The 18885-nt window shown below is 43.3% G+C and overlaps 1 protein-coding gene across 1 annotated transcript; it reads right to left on the reverse strand.

Moving 5' to 3' along the window:
* Window positions 1–1755: 1755 nt before the first annotated feature.
* On the reverse strand, window positions 1756–14345 carry LOC123995903 (uncharacterized protein PB18E9.04c-like). Its single transcript, XM_046299570.1, has 11 exons — window positions 14300–14345; window positions 9447–9485; window positions 8836–9177; window positions 8292–8457; window positions 8060–8172; window positions 7167–7517; window positions 6663–7004; window positions 5796–6463; window positions 4640–5759; window positions 2964–3338; window positions 1756–2184 (listed from the first exon to the last, which is right to left on the reverse strand). The coding sequence occupies exons 2-11, from the start codon at window positions 9478–9480 to the stop codon at window positions 2174–2176; spliced, it is 3522 nt and encodes a 1173-aa protein (XP_046155526.1). The 5' UTR covers window positions 9481–9485; window positions 14300–14345; the 3' UTR covers window positions 1756–2173.
* Between the last annotated feature and the right edge of the window lie 4540 nt (window positions 14346–18885).

Consider the following 18885-nt stretch of genomic DNA (forward strand, 5'->3'; position numbering starts at 1 on the left):
CCCCACCCAACAGAAGTTGAGGGCCTGGGGAAACCAGCAGCAACCCAGAGGTTTCTCCCGCCCCCATCACTCTATTGGCCATCCCTTCCCCCTCACTGTTGGCCAATCGCCCCTCCTCTTCATACTCTTCTTTGGTGATGGCGGCAGTGGAGAGATACCACCCCCCCCGCCAGCTCCTCCACCATACCCCTCATCTCTTCCACCAGGGCACTTTCCCCCCAGTCCACTTTCTCTTCCACCGTCTCCTTCTCCACCACTCCTCCCTCGCTTTGCTCCTCCACTCGGTTGCCTTCTTCCGCCGCTTTTTCTGGTTCTCCTACTTCCCGTGCCTTCCGTTTCCTTCTCTCTTCCATCCGCCGCTTCTGGCTCCTCCTCCTTCCTTGTGGCCTTCCCCTCTGGACCTGAACTCTGGTCATGAGGCGTGCTTCCTTCCCCTCCTCTTCTTCCCCCATCACCCGCTCCTGTTCCCCCCCCAGCCGCAGACGCATAGGACCTCTGACGGGCCGGGCACCCCCTCCACAGGTGTGCTGACGAGCCACACCCATAGCACGTCTTAGGCTTGTCACAATCCCTCGCCTCGTGATCCTCAGATGCACAAAATCTGCATTTTCTTGCACTGCACGAGGCGAATATGTGACCGTAGGCCATACAGCGCCTGCAAAATGGGGGCTGACGTGCATAAAACAACGTCCCCCTGTCAGCCCCTAGGGAGAACATAGCAGGAGGATGGAGGTAGCCACCATGTCCCCTTGGGTCCTCTCTGAGGAGGGCCTGGAAGCCTCTCCTCCCATTCCAAAACCCAAGAGAGTCTTTGAGGTGCCTTGCTGAGGAGACGTTATCGATGTATCTCCCCAGAAAAGCCCTCACATCTTCGTCCTTAACGTAAGGGTTGTAAATGTTGACAGTTACAACCCTAAAGTTATTCTTCGCCAGGCTTGTTATTTCGTAGTGGCACATCGGCCTCTCACCTCCCACCGCTCTTGCCCTTCTCAGGATATCATCGTGTTTTTCCTCTATATATAGCGCCACGTCGTATGCTCCCTCCAACGAGTTGCCTTGGAAACAAAACACGTCCTTCACCGTCAGCTTTAGAATCCCCATCAATATTATCCTTCCAAAGGATTCCCGTCCTAAAGGCTCCATCTCCTTTTCCTTCCAAGCAAACCGAATCGTGTTGGCCAGCCCAATCCCAGGGACCGACCGTGTAGATGTATTTAGCACCATCTCCGCAAGGAGAATGGCACTCGTTCTCTTCTTCCAAAACACGTGAAAAAGAAAAACCAAAGTGACCGCGCCTATCTGGTGAAACGACACAGAGACAGGAACAATCACCCACGAAACACTCACAGAATATGGCTGCCTAAATATGGCTCCCAATCAGAGACAACGATAATCACCTGACTCTGATTGAGAATCGCCTCAGGCAGCCATAGACTAATTAGACACCCCACAAAACCCAAAGACAAAAAACACACCACAATAACCCATGTCACACCCTGGCCTGACCAAATAAAGAAAGAAAACACAAAATACGAAGACCAAGGCTCAGATGTCTCAGACATCTCAGTTGTTTTCTGAGATACCAGGCTCATTGTCCCTGGCAGTTGAGATGGACTCCTTCAGTCCTGATGGAAATAATCATAAAGTCAATTTAGGCTAGAGATCACTGAACACCTCTCAAATAACAAGGTCATATTATGACCATTTTAATCACTCAATTCACTTTCTATGAAGAATGAAATTCCACACTGAACAAACTGTAAATGAATGTTTAATCAGAGCAGAGACGAAAGGAAATACAAAATAACAATAATTACATTCTAACTAAATAGTGTTCTGTAACAGTACATATCACACAGGAGTTAAATACTGCATGTTCAGTTAATACCTTTTACTTTACCTTTCTTTACTCTATTTTAAAACAATCAAGGTATTACAGTAAACTATAGGTCAAATAACAATGCTTACGAGTCAGTATATGTAAGTACAGTATCATTAAGTAATATCATGTAAAATATGACAATAAAAAGTCCTAATAATAGTAATAGTTATATTGGTGTAAAATATAATGAATTGAAATGCAGGTTCCTTCCAGACCATGAGTGTGGAAGTCTCTCTGGTAGATCAGTGTGGTGTCTGGCTGCAGACTGTCCAGGCTGCCATGTAGAGCCCACTAGTGGAGATCTGTTAAAACATCACATACAGGATTAGAGGACATTGATGTATCGTATACGTCCAGGACTTGCCATTATGTTTTGGCTCATTCTAAAGACTATTACTAGTAGAGTGAGTCTAGAATGTAAAAGGGAGGGAGTTAAAGGGAGGAAAGAGCAATGCAGATAGTAGCCAACTGTAGAGAGGGGGTTTCTGGGATGTGGGTTGAGCCTTATTCAATAAGGAGGAATAATCAGAGCATTGCATAAAGTAATACATTTCATAGAGATGACATGACAGTCAAGACATCTCTATTCTGCAGTAATCCTGTCACACCCTGACCATAGTTTGCTTTGTATGTTTCTATGTTTTGGTTGGTCAGGGTGTGATCTGAGTGGGCATTCTATGTTGGATGTCTTGTTTGTCTATTTCTATGTCTGGCCTGATATGATTCTCAATCAGAGGCAGGTGTTAGTCATTATCTCTGATTGGGAACCATATTTAGGTAGCCTGGGTTTCACTGTGTGTTTGTGGGTGATTGTTCCCATCTCTGTGTTTTGCACCATATAGGGCTGTTTTTGGTTTTCCACGTTTATTGTTTTTATTAATTAGTTTATTCATGTCTAGTGTCTTTATTAAAAAACATGAATAACCACCACGCTGCGTTTTGGTCCGCCTCTACTTCACCTAAAGAAAGCCGTTGCAAAACCATGACAGTTCTATGTAATATTTGTTTATCTGCAGCGGTTTGAATATCCCACCTCACAGAACAAGCCCTAAAATAGGAGCTCCAAAGTTGAGCAATGTACCTTGACATATGAAGGGTAATTCCTGATGACAGGAAGCATCCAGCCACTTCAGTTCTCCGTTACCAACCCGGACCATCTTACCACAGTGGTAATTGATGGGGTTGAGGGGGAAGCAGCTGTGCCACTCACTGTACTTCACCACCTTATCAACATCACCACTGGTCCACAGCCAGGGGGCGTTCCACTCAAAGATGGACCGCTCCAGACCAATCCACACTCCCCCACATGCCAGCTCCACATTGGCAATGAGCTGGGTCACGTCAGCATGCACAGTCTGGTTGGTGATGTGCACCAGGTTGGACTTGGAGCCACGGCTTCTGCAGAACTCCATGGCATTGATCCAGCTCTTGGACTTGTTGATGTATTGCAGATAATCTGTATGGACAAAACAAACACATGAAATTGCAATTGTTAAAATTTCAGTTCATAAACCAAAAAACACACAGTGGTGTAAAGTACCTAAATAAAAATACTTGAAAGTACTACTGCAAACTTAATCTTTAATTATATGAGCTTCACCATAGTCCTGTGACTCTCAGATCAATTCAGTGTCTATAAATGAATTCTCCGAGAGTGCTTACAAAAACCCCTCAACTCACATGACGAACCACAGATCTTAGGAACTTCACAAAGAGCCTTTTACTTGAAAGAGGAGTATCCCACAGCAAGATAGCATTAGCTATAAATTATCGTTCAGTTTGGTCTCTACGTAGACTGGGTTCTACTTCTCGTTCTCGGTACTTCATATTACCAAAACATTACCTCATAAAATGGCATATATCAATTGTCAATTCTAGATACTCCCATCTCAAATACACCCTCTCCTGGGCAAGTTCACAGAGGGGAGTGAGCCTCTAGGTCATATACTAGGTCAAGATTCATGCAACATCAGAGGGGTAATACAATGGTTCAAGACACTGCCATAATCCTTCCCCCAATGGTAAAAGGAGGGAGTGACTGGAGTACAGACATGGTGGAGCCCTTCACATGGTTTAGGAATAGTTAGACACATTCAAATATGAAGACAATCCTGACCTCTCCCATCTCTGGGCCCGAAGTGACTATCTCACATAAGAATATTATGAAAGTAAATAAAACATCTTATTTATCAATGCTACCGAACTAATTCTGATTCAGCTACGACACTAAAGTAATTTTTGTTGGGTATCTGTATATTAATTTACTATTATAGTTTTGACAACTTTTACTTCTCTACATTGCTAAAGAAAATGATATATGTTTTACTCCTTACATTTTCCATTGACAACTATAAGTACTTGTTACAATTGGAATGCTTAGCTGGACAGAAATGGTCAAATTATCATCCCTGGTCATCCCTTCTGGATCTTATCTGGCAGACTAAGCACAAATGCTTCATTTGTCAATTAGTGTTGGAATGTGCCCCTGACTAAAAAAATAAATAAAAAACTTTATAAGGAATTTGAAACGAGATGTACTTTTACTTTTGATACTTATGTATATTCAGAACCAAATAATTTTACTCAAGTAGTATATTACTAACCAATTGTCATCTTACCTGATGACAAATGGGTACTTTTTACACCACTGAATACAAATACACTCAAGCTCTTATCTGCCATTAAATGTACAACGACTGCCACTTGTGCACCTTTGTGCAGATTGGTAGAGAATGTAGCTCCATGTCTAACACTCACCAGGATGGAGTGGAGAAGACAGACAACAGGGAGAGGATGTGGGATCCCTGTCTGTGGAGGTGGGATTTGATGAACTCAGTTGTCCACTGGAAGTTGACGTTGGTGGTGAGGTGGTGGACTGTCCATTAGTAGTGGTAGTTGGTGAGGTGGTGGACTGTCCATTAGTAGTGGTAGGTGGTGAGGTGGTGGACTGTCCACTAGTAGTTGTAGGTGGTGATGTGGTAGACTGTCCATTACTAGTGGTAGTTGGTGAGGTGGTGGACTGTCCATTAGTAGTGGTAGTTGGTGAGATGGTGGACTGTCCATTAGTAATGGTAGGTGGTGAGGTGGTGGACTGTTCATTAGTAGTGATAGTTCGTGAGGTGGTGGACTGTCCATTAGTAGTGGTAGGTGGTGAGGTGGTGGACTGTCCACTCGTAGTTGTAGGTGGTGATGTGGTAGACTGTCCATTAGTAGTGGTAGTTGGTGAGGTGGTGGACTGTCCATTAGTAGTGGTAGGTGGTGAGGTGGTGGACTGTCCGCTAGTAGTTGTAGGTGGTGATGTGGTAGACTGTCCATTAGTAGTGGTAGTTGGTGATGTGGTAGACTGTCCATTAGTAGTGGTAGTTGGTGAGGTGGTGGACTGTCCACTAGTAGTGGTAGGTGGTGAGGTGGTGGACTGTCCATTACTAGTGGTAGTTGGTGAGGTGGTGGACTGTCCATTAGTAATGGTAGTTGGTGAGATGTTGGACTGTCCCTGAGAATTGGTAGTTGGTGAGGAGGTGGACTGTCCATTATTAGTGGTAGACGGTGAGGTGGTGGACTGTCCACTAGTAGTGGTAGGTGGTGAGGTGGTGGACTGTCCATTATTAGTTGTAGTTGGTGGTGAGGTGGTGGACTGTCCATTAGTAGGGGTAGGTGGTGGTGAGGTGGTGGACTGTCCAGTAGTAGTGGTAGGTGGTGAGGTGGTGGACTGTCCAGTAGTAGTGGTAGGTGGTGAGGTGGTGGACTGTCCATTATTAGTTGTAGTTGGTGGTGAGGTGGTGGACTGTCCATTAGTAGTGGTAGTTGGTGAGGTGGTGGACTGTCCACTAGTAGTGGTAGGTGGTGAGGTGGTGGACTGTCCACTAGTAGTGGTAGGTGGTGAGGTGGTGGACTGTCTAGTAGTAGTGGTAGTTGGTGAGGTGGTGGACTGTGCATTAGTAGTGGTAGTTGGTGAGGTGGTGGACTGTACATTAGTAGTGGTAGTTGGTGAGGTGGTGGACTGTCCATTAGTAGTGGTAGTTGGTGAGGTGGTGGCCTGTCCATTAGTATTGGTAGTTGGTGAGGTGGTAGACTGTCCATTAGTAGTGGTAGTTGGTGAGGTGGTGGACTGTCCATTTGTAGTGGTAGGTGGTGAGGTGGTGGACTGTCCGCTAGTAGTTGTAGGTGGTGATGTGGTAGACTGTCCATTAGTAGTGGTTGTTGTTGGTGAGGTGGTGGACTGTCCATTAAGAGTGGCATTTGGTGAGGTGGTGGACTGTACATTAGAAGTGCTAGTTGGTGAGGTGGTGGACTGTCCATTAGTAGTGGTAGTTGGTGAGGTGGTGGACTGTCCATTAGTAGTGGTAGTCGGTGAGGTGGTGGACTGTACATTAGTAGTGGTAGTTGGTGAGGTGGTGGACTGTACATTAGTAGTGGTAGTTGGTGAGGTGGTGGACTGTCCATTAGTAGTAGTAGGTAGTAAAGTGGTAGGTGTTGTGGTGGAGGTTTTGGTAGAGGGAGGACCAGTTGAAGTAGGCCAGGTGGTTTCAGGGGCAACAGGAGTGGTCAAATCCCCAGTGGTGTTATTAAGTGGACGTTCATCTGTCAAAAATAAGTAGAATACATGCAAATTACTGCCTGTTTCCGGTCATGTGTATCAGTGATACTGAAATATTGTAATCCTAATTGTAATCATTTTTATTATTTGGGAGATTCTATACATCCTAGTCATAGATGATACAACCTAGCCATTGATGATGTCAACACTAGTTTTATAACACTCTCACGATGTTCAACTTACCCCCATAGCACAGGAAAGGACTTTGAGTAGAACAATTTTCTGGTGTCCATTTTCTGTCATTTTCTGAGTTCAGCTTCACACACTTTCCGTCTCCCAAATGCATTGGATAGTCCCATTTCTGAAATGGTTCCCCACTGGACCAATTCCATGTGTTGTTCTCATGCTTTAATCCAATCCAGGTGATCCCTTTATTCAACTCATCAAAGGCATCTTGCTCTTTCTGGTTACAGATACTCGCCAGTTCTCCTTGTTGATCTTTGCAGTCTTTCACAGCCTCCTCCTGGTTCTTTGGTTTGATTATCAGCTGATACACCTTCTCTGTTACTCCATTGACATGACGAACTTATAGGAGGAAAGGTGAAAAGTAATTTATCAGATTTCATAAAACAGTTAATAAGAAAAATATCCAGGAAGTCAATTACAGGGGATATTTTGAGATCTGACATCCAGTGATTTGAAATGGAAACAATAACGGTTTTAGAGACTGAAAGGGAGAGCCCATACCGTATTGACACATGTAGGGTAATGAGGTGTAACACAACTGTTGTCGAAACCGAGAAGAAACTGAAACGGCACAATGAATGTTGAGCACGCTGCCAAAACCACCATCCCAGTTTAAGAACATCAACTCCTCCCCATCAGACCAACTCCACTTTTTAGTTTGAACAGGCCCATTTCCATTAAGGCCAATCCACACATCACCACTAAAATGACTCAGAGTGGATTGAATTGCCTTCCAATCCTCTTCTGTGTGTATGATGGACAGGTTTGTGTAGTGTTGTCTGCAGTACTCTTGTGCTTCAGTCCAGTTTTTCCACTTAAGGACAAGGCTGTACTTTTTGGCTGAGTAGGTGACTGTTTGAAATATAGGAAAATGATTATCAGACTGCTTGTTGTGTTGAGTGACAAACATTATGTTTCGCTTCCACTATCTATTCTGAAATATAGGCAACACATACTGTGTGATAGGAGAGTAACATAGAGATATCGATTTAATTGATGAAAGCAACAGATGCCATGTCTGGGGCATGGAGAAATTAATACATTTGCGAACTCCTACCAAAGTCTGTCAGTTATTATGAATATGTATGTGTTTAGAAAAATGTAATATATACATAGGGTGGAGACAACTTTCTGCTGTGTATTCGTCAGGCACTAGAATAAAGACTCAAATCACACATCGTTGGTATGTAGTTTAAAGTTTCTCTCAGAGCGCTGTGGTGCTTGCTTGATGATGTACAGTACCTTAAATTACACCTTCAACAGATGTAATGTATACAGAAACAGTGTAACAGAGTTTGGTATCAATGACACTACCCTGTTTATTAGGACCTATTAACAATCTCTGCTCATTAGGTACCGTATACTATATGAATCTAGTACATGTCTGTAGTCACCTTTACCACTGCAGTTTTTCAGGGAATAGCCCGAGGTTGCATTTTGGAGGCGCTGTATTGTAATTCTTGAGTTCAACAGATCACCAGTTGAGGCCTTCAAGGAACATTTGTTTCTGAGGAATAAATATCACAAAATGTGGTAGTAGTTACAAAGACGACTGGTGCTGAACTAAAAAGTATATGGCTGTCCTAATTTGCCCAATCACAAAGGGGAAAATCTTTGAGCATGTACCTCATTTCTGTCTCCGTCCAACTGAATGTGAAGTACTGGCACTTGTAAATATTGGTGCATTCCTGTCTGCACTGACTTGCACTTTGGATTGGGATTGGCTGATTCTCAATATCTTTTCCCAGAAATTCCAATCCGTCCAGTAAATCCCTGTTGCAACCTGTGTGACCTGTAAGCATTTCACGATACAGACCGTCAGGAAGGGACAGGAAAAAAATGACATTACCAGCAGTTCCGACTTTGTTAGGGAAAGAGCACAATAGTGATGCATAAATGCAACATTCATACATAGAGATGAAGACACAAATCATTGACTTTTGCCTTTTTGATGGAAGTCGTAGGTGTGCACAAACATTCAATACACACAAAATGTTAGGATTCAATTCAAATTCAGTAACAGACAGCATTGACCATGACGGGTTTTGGCTTGTGCACCTCACAATACACACAAGTTGATCAACCCTTCATGTTCCTTCCTACTTTATGGTGACATGTGCACTGAACAAAATCCATATTGACAATCAGTAGTATGAAGTGCAACACATACCTTTCACTACCCTCAGGCTGTAGAATTCTGAAGGTTTATTTAACACTGTAGAGATCGCTGATCTGCAAAAGTAATTCCCACTGTCTGCAGGCTGAAGGTCTAAAATGGTGAAGTTCACCATCTCAACTCCAGTTATACATCTGTATTTGTTTTCTTGTGCGATTGTAGGTATTGTTGTCACAGCTGTGTGATTACAACAGGACCACCATTTGCAAGGACTGGTTTCACTCAAGGTTGTATAAAGTATGTGATTCTCCTCACTGGGAAATCTGTAGACAAGGGTCACAGAGGTTCCCTCCAGTACTGATATCTCAGTCCCAAACACTGGTGAGAACCTGGCTGCTGTGGGGATAAATGTCACATCAGTTATTTTTGGGACCGTCAATCTCTTTTTCTGTTAAGATTGTGACACTGACATCAACCTTAGGACTTATATTTCTTTCAGTTCAGTGATTATGAAGTTGGAATACAACCGTGTCCACTCAAGGAGAGAGTTCTGTAAATGTCTGTAAATTCTGTAAATGTTGGTTAAACTGAGACTCATTAGATAAGTCATAGCAGGTTGGTTGATAATACCAAGAGAGGAATATTCATCCCATCTGATCTCTTACCCAGTAGCAGGAGTAGAAGTACTGGCTGTATCATGGCCACTGTGAAGAGATTACATGGTTCAAAGATAGTTCTTGTTTCAATTATGGCTTCTAAGTGTCCACCCCGCCTCTGTTTTGGTTAAAAGCTGAGGTATGGGCGTAGATACTGCAACCACTCAAATTCATAGACAGAGTTATGGATGCAAGGACTGACCATCCGTGATATAACAATTATAGTTTTAACCATGTTTTATGGCTATACAGCGTTTGTTTACATTTACATTGTTAACAGACAGTAAAGCATGCTTATATTATGGGTTCTGATAGGGGAAAACGGTTGAACTAAGCTCATAAGTCATGAGGATATACAGTGCCTTTAGAAAGTATTCACACCCCTTGAGTTTACACATTTTGTTGTTACAGCCTGAATTTAAAATGTATTCGTTTGTCACTAGCCTACACACACACACACACACACACACACACACACACACACACACACACACACACTACCCCATAATGTAAGTGGATATTTTTTATTTTTTACAAATTAAGCTGAAATTTCTTGAGTCAATAAGTATTCAACCCTGTCGTAAGGGCAAGCTTAAATAAGTTCAGTAGTAAAAATGTGCTTAATAGGTTGCATGGACTGTGTGCAATTATATAGTGTTTAACATGATCTTTGAATGACTACATCATCTCTGTACCACACACACTCAATTATCTGTAAGGTCCCTCAGTCGAACAGTGAATTTCAAACAGATTCAACCACAAAGACCTGGGAGGATTCCCAGTGCCCTGCAAAGAAAGGCACCTATTGGTAGATGGGTACACATTTTTAAAGCAGACATTAAAACAGTTAGTTTTCTCCTATCACATCCATTAAACTCCAAGGATGGACCAACATTGTAGTTACTCCACAATACTGACCTAATTAATTGACAGAGTGAAAGGGAAACCTGTACCGAATAAAAATAATCCAAAACATGCATCCTGTTTGCAACGAGGCACTGAAGTAATACTGCAAAAAAATAAAAATCCTGAATTCAAAGTGTTATGGTTGGGGCAAATCTAATACACCACGTTATTGAGTACCACTCTCCATATTTTCAAGTATAGTGCTGGCTGCATCATGTTATGGGTATGCTTGTAACCGTTAAGAACTGGCAAAATCCTAGAGGAAAACCTGGTTCAGTCTGCTTTCCAGCAGACACTGGTAGATGCATTCACCTTTCTTCGGGACAATACTCTAAGACACAAGTCCAAATCTACACTGGAGACAAAAACCAAGAACACAGTTTCTTAGTGGCCGAATTGTTGTTTCCACTTAAATCTGCTTGAAAATGTTATGGAAGAACTGAAAATGCTTGTCTAGCAATGATCAACAACCAATTTCACAAAGAAATTGAATAGTCTTGAATATAATCCTGGGAAAATGTTTCACAATCCAGGTTTGGAATGCTCTTAGAGATTTACGCAGAAAGACTCACAGCTGTAATCTCTGCCAAAGGTGATTCTAACATGCATTGACTTGTGGGGTTGAATAAAAAAAAATCAAATGTTAGAATTTTCCTTCCACTTTGACAGAGTATTTTGTGCAGATAGTTGACAAAAAAATTACAGTTAAATCAATTTCAAATCAAATCCAATTTTATTTGTCACATACACATGGTTAGCAGATGTTAATGCGAGTGTAGCGAAATGCTTGTGCTGCAAGTTCCGACAATGCAGTAATAACCAACAAGTAATCTAACTAACAATTCCAAAACTACTGTCTTATACACAGTGTAAGGGGATAAAGAATATGTACATAAAGATATATGAATGAGTGATGGTACAGAGCAGCATAGGCAAGATACAGTAGATGGTATCGAGTACAGTATATACATATGAGATGAGTATGTAAACAAAGTGGCATAGTTAAAGTGGCTAGTGATACATGTATTACATAAGGATGCAGTAGATGATATCGAGTACAGTATATACGTATGCATATGAGATGAATAATGCTAAATGACTTAAATGTAAATGTAAATGTATGTAAACATTATATTAGGTAGCATTGTTTAAAGTGGCTAGTGATATATTTTACATCATTTCCCATCAATTCCCATTATTAAAGTGGCTGGAGTTGAGTCAGTGTCAGTGTGTTGGCAGCAGCCACTCAATATTAGTGGTGGCTGTTTAACAGTCTGATGGCCTTGAGATAGAAGCTGTTTTTCAGTCTCTCGGTCCCAGCTTTGATGCACCTGTACTGACCTCACCTTCTGGATGATAGCGGGGTGAACAGGCAGTGGCTCGGGTGGTTATTGTCCTTGATGATCTTTATGGCCTTCCTGTAACATTGGGTGGTGTAGGTGTCCTGGAGGGCAGGTAGTTTGCCCCCGGTGATGCGTTGTGCAGACCTCACTACCCTCTGGAGAGCCTTACGGTTGTGGGCGGAGCAGTTGCCGTACCAGGCGGTGATACAGCCCGCCAGGATGCTCTCGATTGTGCATCTGTAGAAGTTTGTGAGTGCTTTTGGTGACAAGCCGAATTTCTTCAGCCTCCTGAGGTTTAAGAGGCGCTGCTGCGCCTTCTTCACGATGCTGTCTGTGTGAGTGGACCAATTCAGTTTGTCTGTGATGTGTATGCCGAGGAACTTAAAACTTACCACCCTCTTTACTACTGTTCCATCGATGTGGATAGGGGGGTGTTCCCTCTGCTGTTTGCTGAAGTCCACAATCATCTCCTTAGTTTTGTTGACGTTGAGTGTGAGATTGTTTTCCTGACACCACACTCCGAGGGCCCTCACCTCCTCCCTGTAGGCCATCTCGTCATTGTTGGTAATCAAGCCTACCACAGTTGTGTCGTCCGCAAACTTGATGATTGAGTTGGAGGCGTGCGTGGCCACGCAGTCGTGGGTGAACAGGGAGTACAGGAGAGGGCTCAGAACGCACCCTTGTGGGGCCCCAGTGTTGAGGATCAGCGGGGTGGAGATGTTGTTGCCTACGCTCACCACCTGGGGACGGTCCGTCAGGAAGTCCAGTACCCAGTTGCACAGGGCGGGGTCGAGAACCAGGGTCTCGAGCTTGATGACGAGCTTGGAGGGAACTATGGTGTTGAATGCCGAGCTGTAGTCGATGAACAGCATTCTCACATAGGTATTCCTCTTGTCCAGATGGGTTAGGGCAGTGTGGTTGAGATTGCATCGTCTGTGGACATATTTGGGCGGTAAGCAAATTGGAGTGGGTCTAGGGTGTCAGGTAGGGGTGGAGGTGATATGGTCCTTGACTAATCTCTCAAAGCACTTCATGATGAGTTACCTCAGTTACCTTAGCTTTCTTGGGAACAGGAACAATGGTGGCCCTCTTGAAGTATGTGGGAACAGCAGACTGGTATAGGGATTAATTGAATATGTCCGTAAACACACCGGCCAGCTGGTCTGCGCATGCTCTGAGGGTGCGGCTGGGGATGCCGTCTGGGCCTGCAGCCTTGCGAGGGTTAAGACGTTTAAATGTTTTACTCACCTCGGCTGCAGTGAAGGAGAGTCCACATGTTTTTGTTGCAGGCCATGTCAGTGGCACTGTATTGTCCTCAAAGCGGGCAAAAAAGTTATTTAGTCTGCCTGGGAGCAAGACATCCTGGGCCGTGACTGGGCTGGTTTTCTTCTTGTAGTCCGTGATTGACTGTAGACCCTGCCACATAGCTCTTGTGTCTGAGCCGTTGAATTGAGATTCTACTTTGTCTCTATACTGACGCTTAGCTTGTTTGATAGCTTTGCGGAGGGAATAGCTGCACTGTTTGTATTCGGTCATGTTACCAGTCACCTTGCCCTGGTTAAAAGCAATGGTGGTTTGAATCCAACACAACGAAATGTGGAAAAATTCAATGGGTGTGAATACTTTGTGAAAGCACTGTAATGTCATTAATTTCTAAATCCAAAAATTGATGTAGCAATTTTTTTCTTTTTTTCCCCCACCTTTATTTAACCAGATAGGCAAGTTGAGAATAAGTTCTCATTTACATCTGCGACCTGGCCAAGATAAAGCAAAGCAGTTCGACAAATACAACAACAGAGTTACACATGGAGCAAAACAAACATACAGTCAATAATACAGTAGAAAAATAAGTCTATATACAATGTGAGCAAATGAGGTGAGATAAGGGAGGTAAAGGCAAAAAAAGCCATGGTAGCAAAGTAAATACAATATAGCAAGTAAAACACTGGAATGGTAGATTTGCAGTGGAAGAATGTGCAAAGTAGAAATAATGGGGTGCAAAGGAGCAAAATAAATAAAAATAAAAATACAGTAGGGGAAGAGGTAGTTGTTTGGGCTAAATTATAGATAGGCCATGTACAGGTGCAGTAATCTGTGAGCTCCTCTGACAGCTGGTGCTTAAAGCTAGTGAAGGAAATAAGTGTTTCCAGTTTCAGAGATTTTTGGAGTTCGTTCCAGTCATTGGCAGCAGAGAACTGGAAGGAGAGGCGGCCAAAGGAGGAATTGGTTTTGAGGGTGACCAGAGAGATATACCTGCTGGAGCGCGTGCTACAGGTGGGTGCTGCTATGGTGACCAGCGAGCTGAGATAAAGGGGGACTTTACCTAGCAGGGTCTTGTAGATGACCTGGAGCCAGTGGGTTTGGCGACGAGTATGAAGCAAGGGCCAGCCAACGAGAGCGTACAGGTTGCAGTGATGGGTAGTATATGGGGCTTTAGTGACAAAACGGATGGCACTGTGATAGACTGCATCCAATTGATTGAGTAGAGTATTGGAGGCTATTTTGTAAATGATATTGCCGAAGCCGAGGATCGGTAGGATTGTCAGTTTTACAAGGGTATGTTTGGCAGCATGAGTGAAGGATGCTTTTAAAAATAAAAAAAATGTATTTCACCTTTATTTAACCAGGTAGGCTAGTTGAGAACAAGTTCTCATTTGCAACTGCGACCTGGCCAAGATAAAGCATAGCAGTGTGAACAGACAACACAGAGTTACACATGGAGTAAACAATTAACAATTCAATAACACAGTAGAAAAAAAGAGAATCTATATACATTGTGTGCAAAAGGCATGAGAAGGTAGGCAAATAATTACAATTTTGCAGATTAACACTGGAGTGATAAATGATCAGATGGTCATGTACAGGTAGACATATTGGTGTGCAAAAGAGCAGAAAAGTAAATAAATATAAACAGTATGGGATGAGGTAGGTAAAATTGGGTGGGCTATTTACCGATAGACTATATACAGCTGCAGCGATCGGTTAGCTGCTCAGATAGCAGATGTTTGAAGTTGGTGAAGGATATAAAAGTCTCCAACTTCAGCGATTTTTGCAATTCGTTCCAGTCACAGGCAGCAGAGAACTGGAACAAAAGGCGGCCAAATGAGGTGTTGGCTTTAGGGATGATCAGTGACCTACACCTGCTGGAGCGCGTGCTACGGGTGGGTGTTGCCATCGTGACCAGTGAACTGAGATAAGGCGGAGCTTTACCTAGCATGGACTTGTAGATGACCTGGAGCCAGTGGGTCTGGCGACGAATATGTAGCGAGGGCCAGCCGACTAGAGCATACAGGTCGCAGTGGTGGGTGGTATAAGGTGCTTTAGTAACAAAATGGATGGCACTGTGATAAACTGCATCCAGTTTGCTGAGTAGAGTATTGGAAGCTATTTTGTAGATGACATCGCCAATGTCGAGGATCGGTAGGATAGTCAGTTTTACTTGGGCAAGTTTGGCGGCGTGAGTGAAGGAGGCTTTGTTGCAGAATAGAAAGCCAGCTCTAGATTTGATTTTAGATTGGAGATGTTTGATATGAGTCTGGAAGGGGAGTTTACAGTCTAGCCAGACACCTAGGTACTTATAGATGTCCACATATTCTAGGTCGGAACCATCCAGGGTGGTGATGCTAGTCGGGCGTGCGGGTGCAGGCAGCGAACGGTTGAAAAGCATGCATTTGGTTTCACTAGCGTTTAAGAGCAGTTGGAGGCCACGGAAGGAGTGTTGTATGGCATTGAAGCTTGTTTGGAGGTTAGACAGCACAGTGTCCAAGGACGGGCCGGAAGTATACAGAATGGTGTCGTCTGCGTAGAGGTGGATCAGGGAATCGCCCGCAGCAAGAGCAAGATCATTGATATATACAGAGAAAAAAAGAGTTGGCCTGAGAATTAAACCCTGTGGCACCCCCGTAGAGACTGCCAGAGGCCCGGACAACAGGCCCACACTGAACTCTATTAGAGAAGTAGTTGGTGAACCAGGCGAGGCAATCATTTGAGAAACCAAGGCTATCGAGTCTGCCGATGAGGATGTGGTGATTGACAGTCAAGTCGAAAGCCTTGGCCAGGTCAATGAATACGGCTGCACAGTATTGTTTCTTATCGATGGCGTTTAAGATATCCCATGACCAATGACCAGCTCTGAAACCAGATTGCAGAGCGGAGAAGGTGCGGTGGGATTCAAAATGGTCAGTAATCCTTTTTTTGACTTGGCTTTCGAAGACCTTAGAAAGGGCAGGGTAGGATAGATATAGGTTTGTAGCAGTTTGGGTCAAGAGTGTCCCCCCCTTTGAAGAGGGGGATGACCGCAGATGCTTTCCAATCTTTGGGAATCTCAGACTACACAAAAGAGAGGTTGAACAGGCTAGTAAAAGGGGTTGCAACAATTTCGGCAGATAATTTTAGAAAGAAAGGGTCCAGATTGTCTAGCCCGGCTGATTTGTAGGGGTCCAGATTTTGCAGCTCTTTCAGAACATCAGCTGACTGGATTTTGGAGAAGGAGAAATGGGGAAGGCTTGGGAGAATTGCTGTGGGGGGTGCAGTGCTGTTGACCGGGTAGGGGGAGCCAGGTGGAAAGCATGGCTAGCCGTAGAAAAATGCTTATTGAAATTCTCAATTATCGTGGATTTATCTGTGGTAACAAAGTTTCCTATCCTCAGTGCAGTGGGCAGCTGGGAGGAGGTGTTCTTATTCTCCATGGACTTTACAGTGTCCCAGAACTTTTTGAGTTTGTGTTGCAGGAAGCAAATTTCTGCTTGAAAAAGCTAGTCTTGACTTTTCTAACTGCCTGTGTATATTGGTTTCTAACTTCCCTGAAAAGTTGCATATCACTGGGGCTGTTCTAGCTTTAAAGACATTCGTGCAAGTTCAAATCTGAAAACGTCAGTGCTCCCAAACCTTACTCTAACTCAAATGAAACATTGTTTTAGTTAGCAAAATGATAAAGCACAATAACGTGCCAATCCAGACATGTTTGAGAGATTTCATGTAGAGGAGAATGTCTATGAATGAACTGTGTCTGTGTCTGTGTCTGTGTGTGGGTGGGGGATCAATGTGCACAATTTACTTCTGTGAGTACACAGGCAGTGCTGTACCTTTCAAGGGGAAACAAAAAGGACAAGGAAGTGATGTGATTTGACTACCAAAGTAGTATTGCAGTTACTCTATGGAACAGATACATAGAATACACTTTGAAAATAGCAAATAAATGTATACTCTAAGTTGAGTTAAAAGATGTGATTTTATTTCAACATCTATTGATTCCCACATTGTCTATGATATGCATTTTATATATACACACACACTTTGATCTAATATTAGAATTGACCTCTTATCATTTAAATACACGGAATATTAAGCAAAGAGCACCATTCAAATAATTTAAGAGATACTGTATGAAACAGTTACAAAAGTGTTTAATCATATGTGAGTGTCTCTTCAAAGAAAAGCAAAGAGTGCAAGTCATTTGACGTTTTAAATTTATAAAATGTATAATGTAGCTTGGCATGATGGCACACCTACCCAGTCAGCAGTCCTCTTCCCTCCCTACAATTTGGTTGTGGAACAGGGAGACAGGGAAAAGAGAGATTAGTTTATAGAGGCATCTTTCTCTCCTCCCTCTCTGCTGACCAGGTAACCAGGGGTGCATTCATTTTGATTCAACGTTTGCTACATTGCATGAAGGTTTGTAAATATCAGACCTCAGGATAAGACCCAGATGCAGACAGTTCAAAGTAATAAAAGTTTATTACAAAAACAAGGGGCAGGCAAACGACAGGTCAAGGGCAGGCAGAGGTCAGTAATCCAGAGCGGAGTCCAAAAGGTACAAAACGGCAGGCAGATTCAGGGAAGGTAGGATGGTCAAAACTAGAAAACAGGAACTAGCTCAACAACAAAAAAACAGGAGTGTGGGAAAAATACTGGTAGGCTTGACAAGACGAACTGGCAACAGACAAACCGAAAACACAGGTATAAATGCACAAGGGATAATGGGGAAAATGGGCGACACCTGGAGGAGTTGGAGACAAGCACAAGACAGGTGAAACACATTAGGGTGTGACAGTACTCATCGACCTGTTTCCCAAAATGGTGTGCACCGTTCTTCAGCCTTTGAGGCACATTTTCTCCCATTAGGTGGGTGTGGTGAGGTGTGGCCTAATCAATATGGCTGTGACCATTTGAAATCACAAAACTAATTCAGCACACCATATGGTACTTGCCCTCTGGGCCACAGTAATCACAACATTTTTCAACTGTTCCGTACAGTACCATTTCCATTGAATTCAACGTTGCACAACGTTCTTGTCACACCCTGACCATAGTTTGCTTTCTACGTTTCGGTTGGTCAGGGTGTGATCTGAGTGGGCATTCTATGTTGGATGTCTTGTTTGTCTATTTCTATGTCTGGCCTGATATGGTTCTCAGAGGCAGGTGTTAGTCATTGTCTCTGATTGGGAACCAGATTTAGGTAGCCTGGGTTTCACTGTGTGTTTGTGGGTGATTGTTCTTGTCTCTGTGTTTTGCACCAGACAGGGCTGTTTTTTGGTTTTCCACATTTGTTTTGTAGTGTTCGTGTTTATCTTTGTTTATTAAACATGAATCAATATAACCACGCTGCGTTTTGGTCCGTCTCTACTTCACCCCAAGAGAACCGTTACAGTTCTATCATACTGAATGCACCCCGTTGATGCTGAAAGTTCCAACCCCTCCCTCCATGTAAAACACTGACCAATAGGCCTAATTTATTTTCTCTCTATTTAGTGAACTTTTTACATCTAAGTTGCCTAAACGAATGTACATTTGTCAGTGTATCAAGTGTCACGAATATTACCGAAGGTGACTCCCCTTGTTCGGGTGGCGCTCGGCGTCACCGGTCTACTAGCTATCACCGATCCGTTGTTCAGTGTTCCTTTGGTTTTGTCTGATTGGTAGCACCCGTTTCTCGTTTGGTTGTTAGGGTAGGGTTATATATAGTTTGTTCAGCCCGCTTCTGTTTCGTGCGGGCTTGTTCGTCTGTTCTTTGTTTGAGTGTATTTTGTTTGTATTTTGGGTTTCACACTGTCCGTTTATATTTCTATAAATTTGTTTTCCTACTTTTGTTCATGTTATTTATCCGGGACATTAAAGCGTGTTTTTTACCACATCTTTTGCTCTCTGCGCCCGACTCCACACCTCACTCATCTGCCGTAACATTAAGTTTACATTTGTCA

Source organism: Oncorhynchus gorbuscha, linkage group LG14 (genome assembly GCF_021184085.1).
Source record: "Oncorhynchus gorbuscha isolate QuinsamMale2020 ecotype Even-year linkage group LG14, OgorEven_v1.0, whole genome shotgun sequence".
Taxonomy (NCBI): Eukaryota; Metazoa; Chordata; class Actinopteri; order Salmoniformes; family Salmonidae; genus Oncorhynchus; species Oncorhynchus gorbuscha.

Bases quoted from the DNA above. Each gene is read 5' to 3' on its own strand.
- LOC123995903 (XM_046299570.1), bottom strand. From the start codon at position 9,480: ATGATACAGCCAGTACTTCTACTCCTGCTACTGG. The intron at 9,178-9,446 runs GTAAGAGATCAG...TTATCCCCACAG, and splicing joins ACTTCTACTCCTGCTACTGG to CAGCCAGGTTCTCACCAGTG. The intron at 5,760-5,795 runs ACTACCACTACT...ACCACCTCACCA, and splicing joins CACAGTCCACCACCTCACCA to CCTACCACTACTAGTGGACA.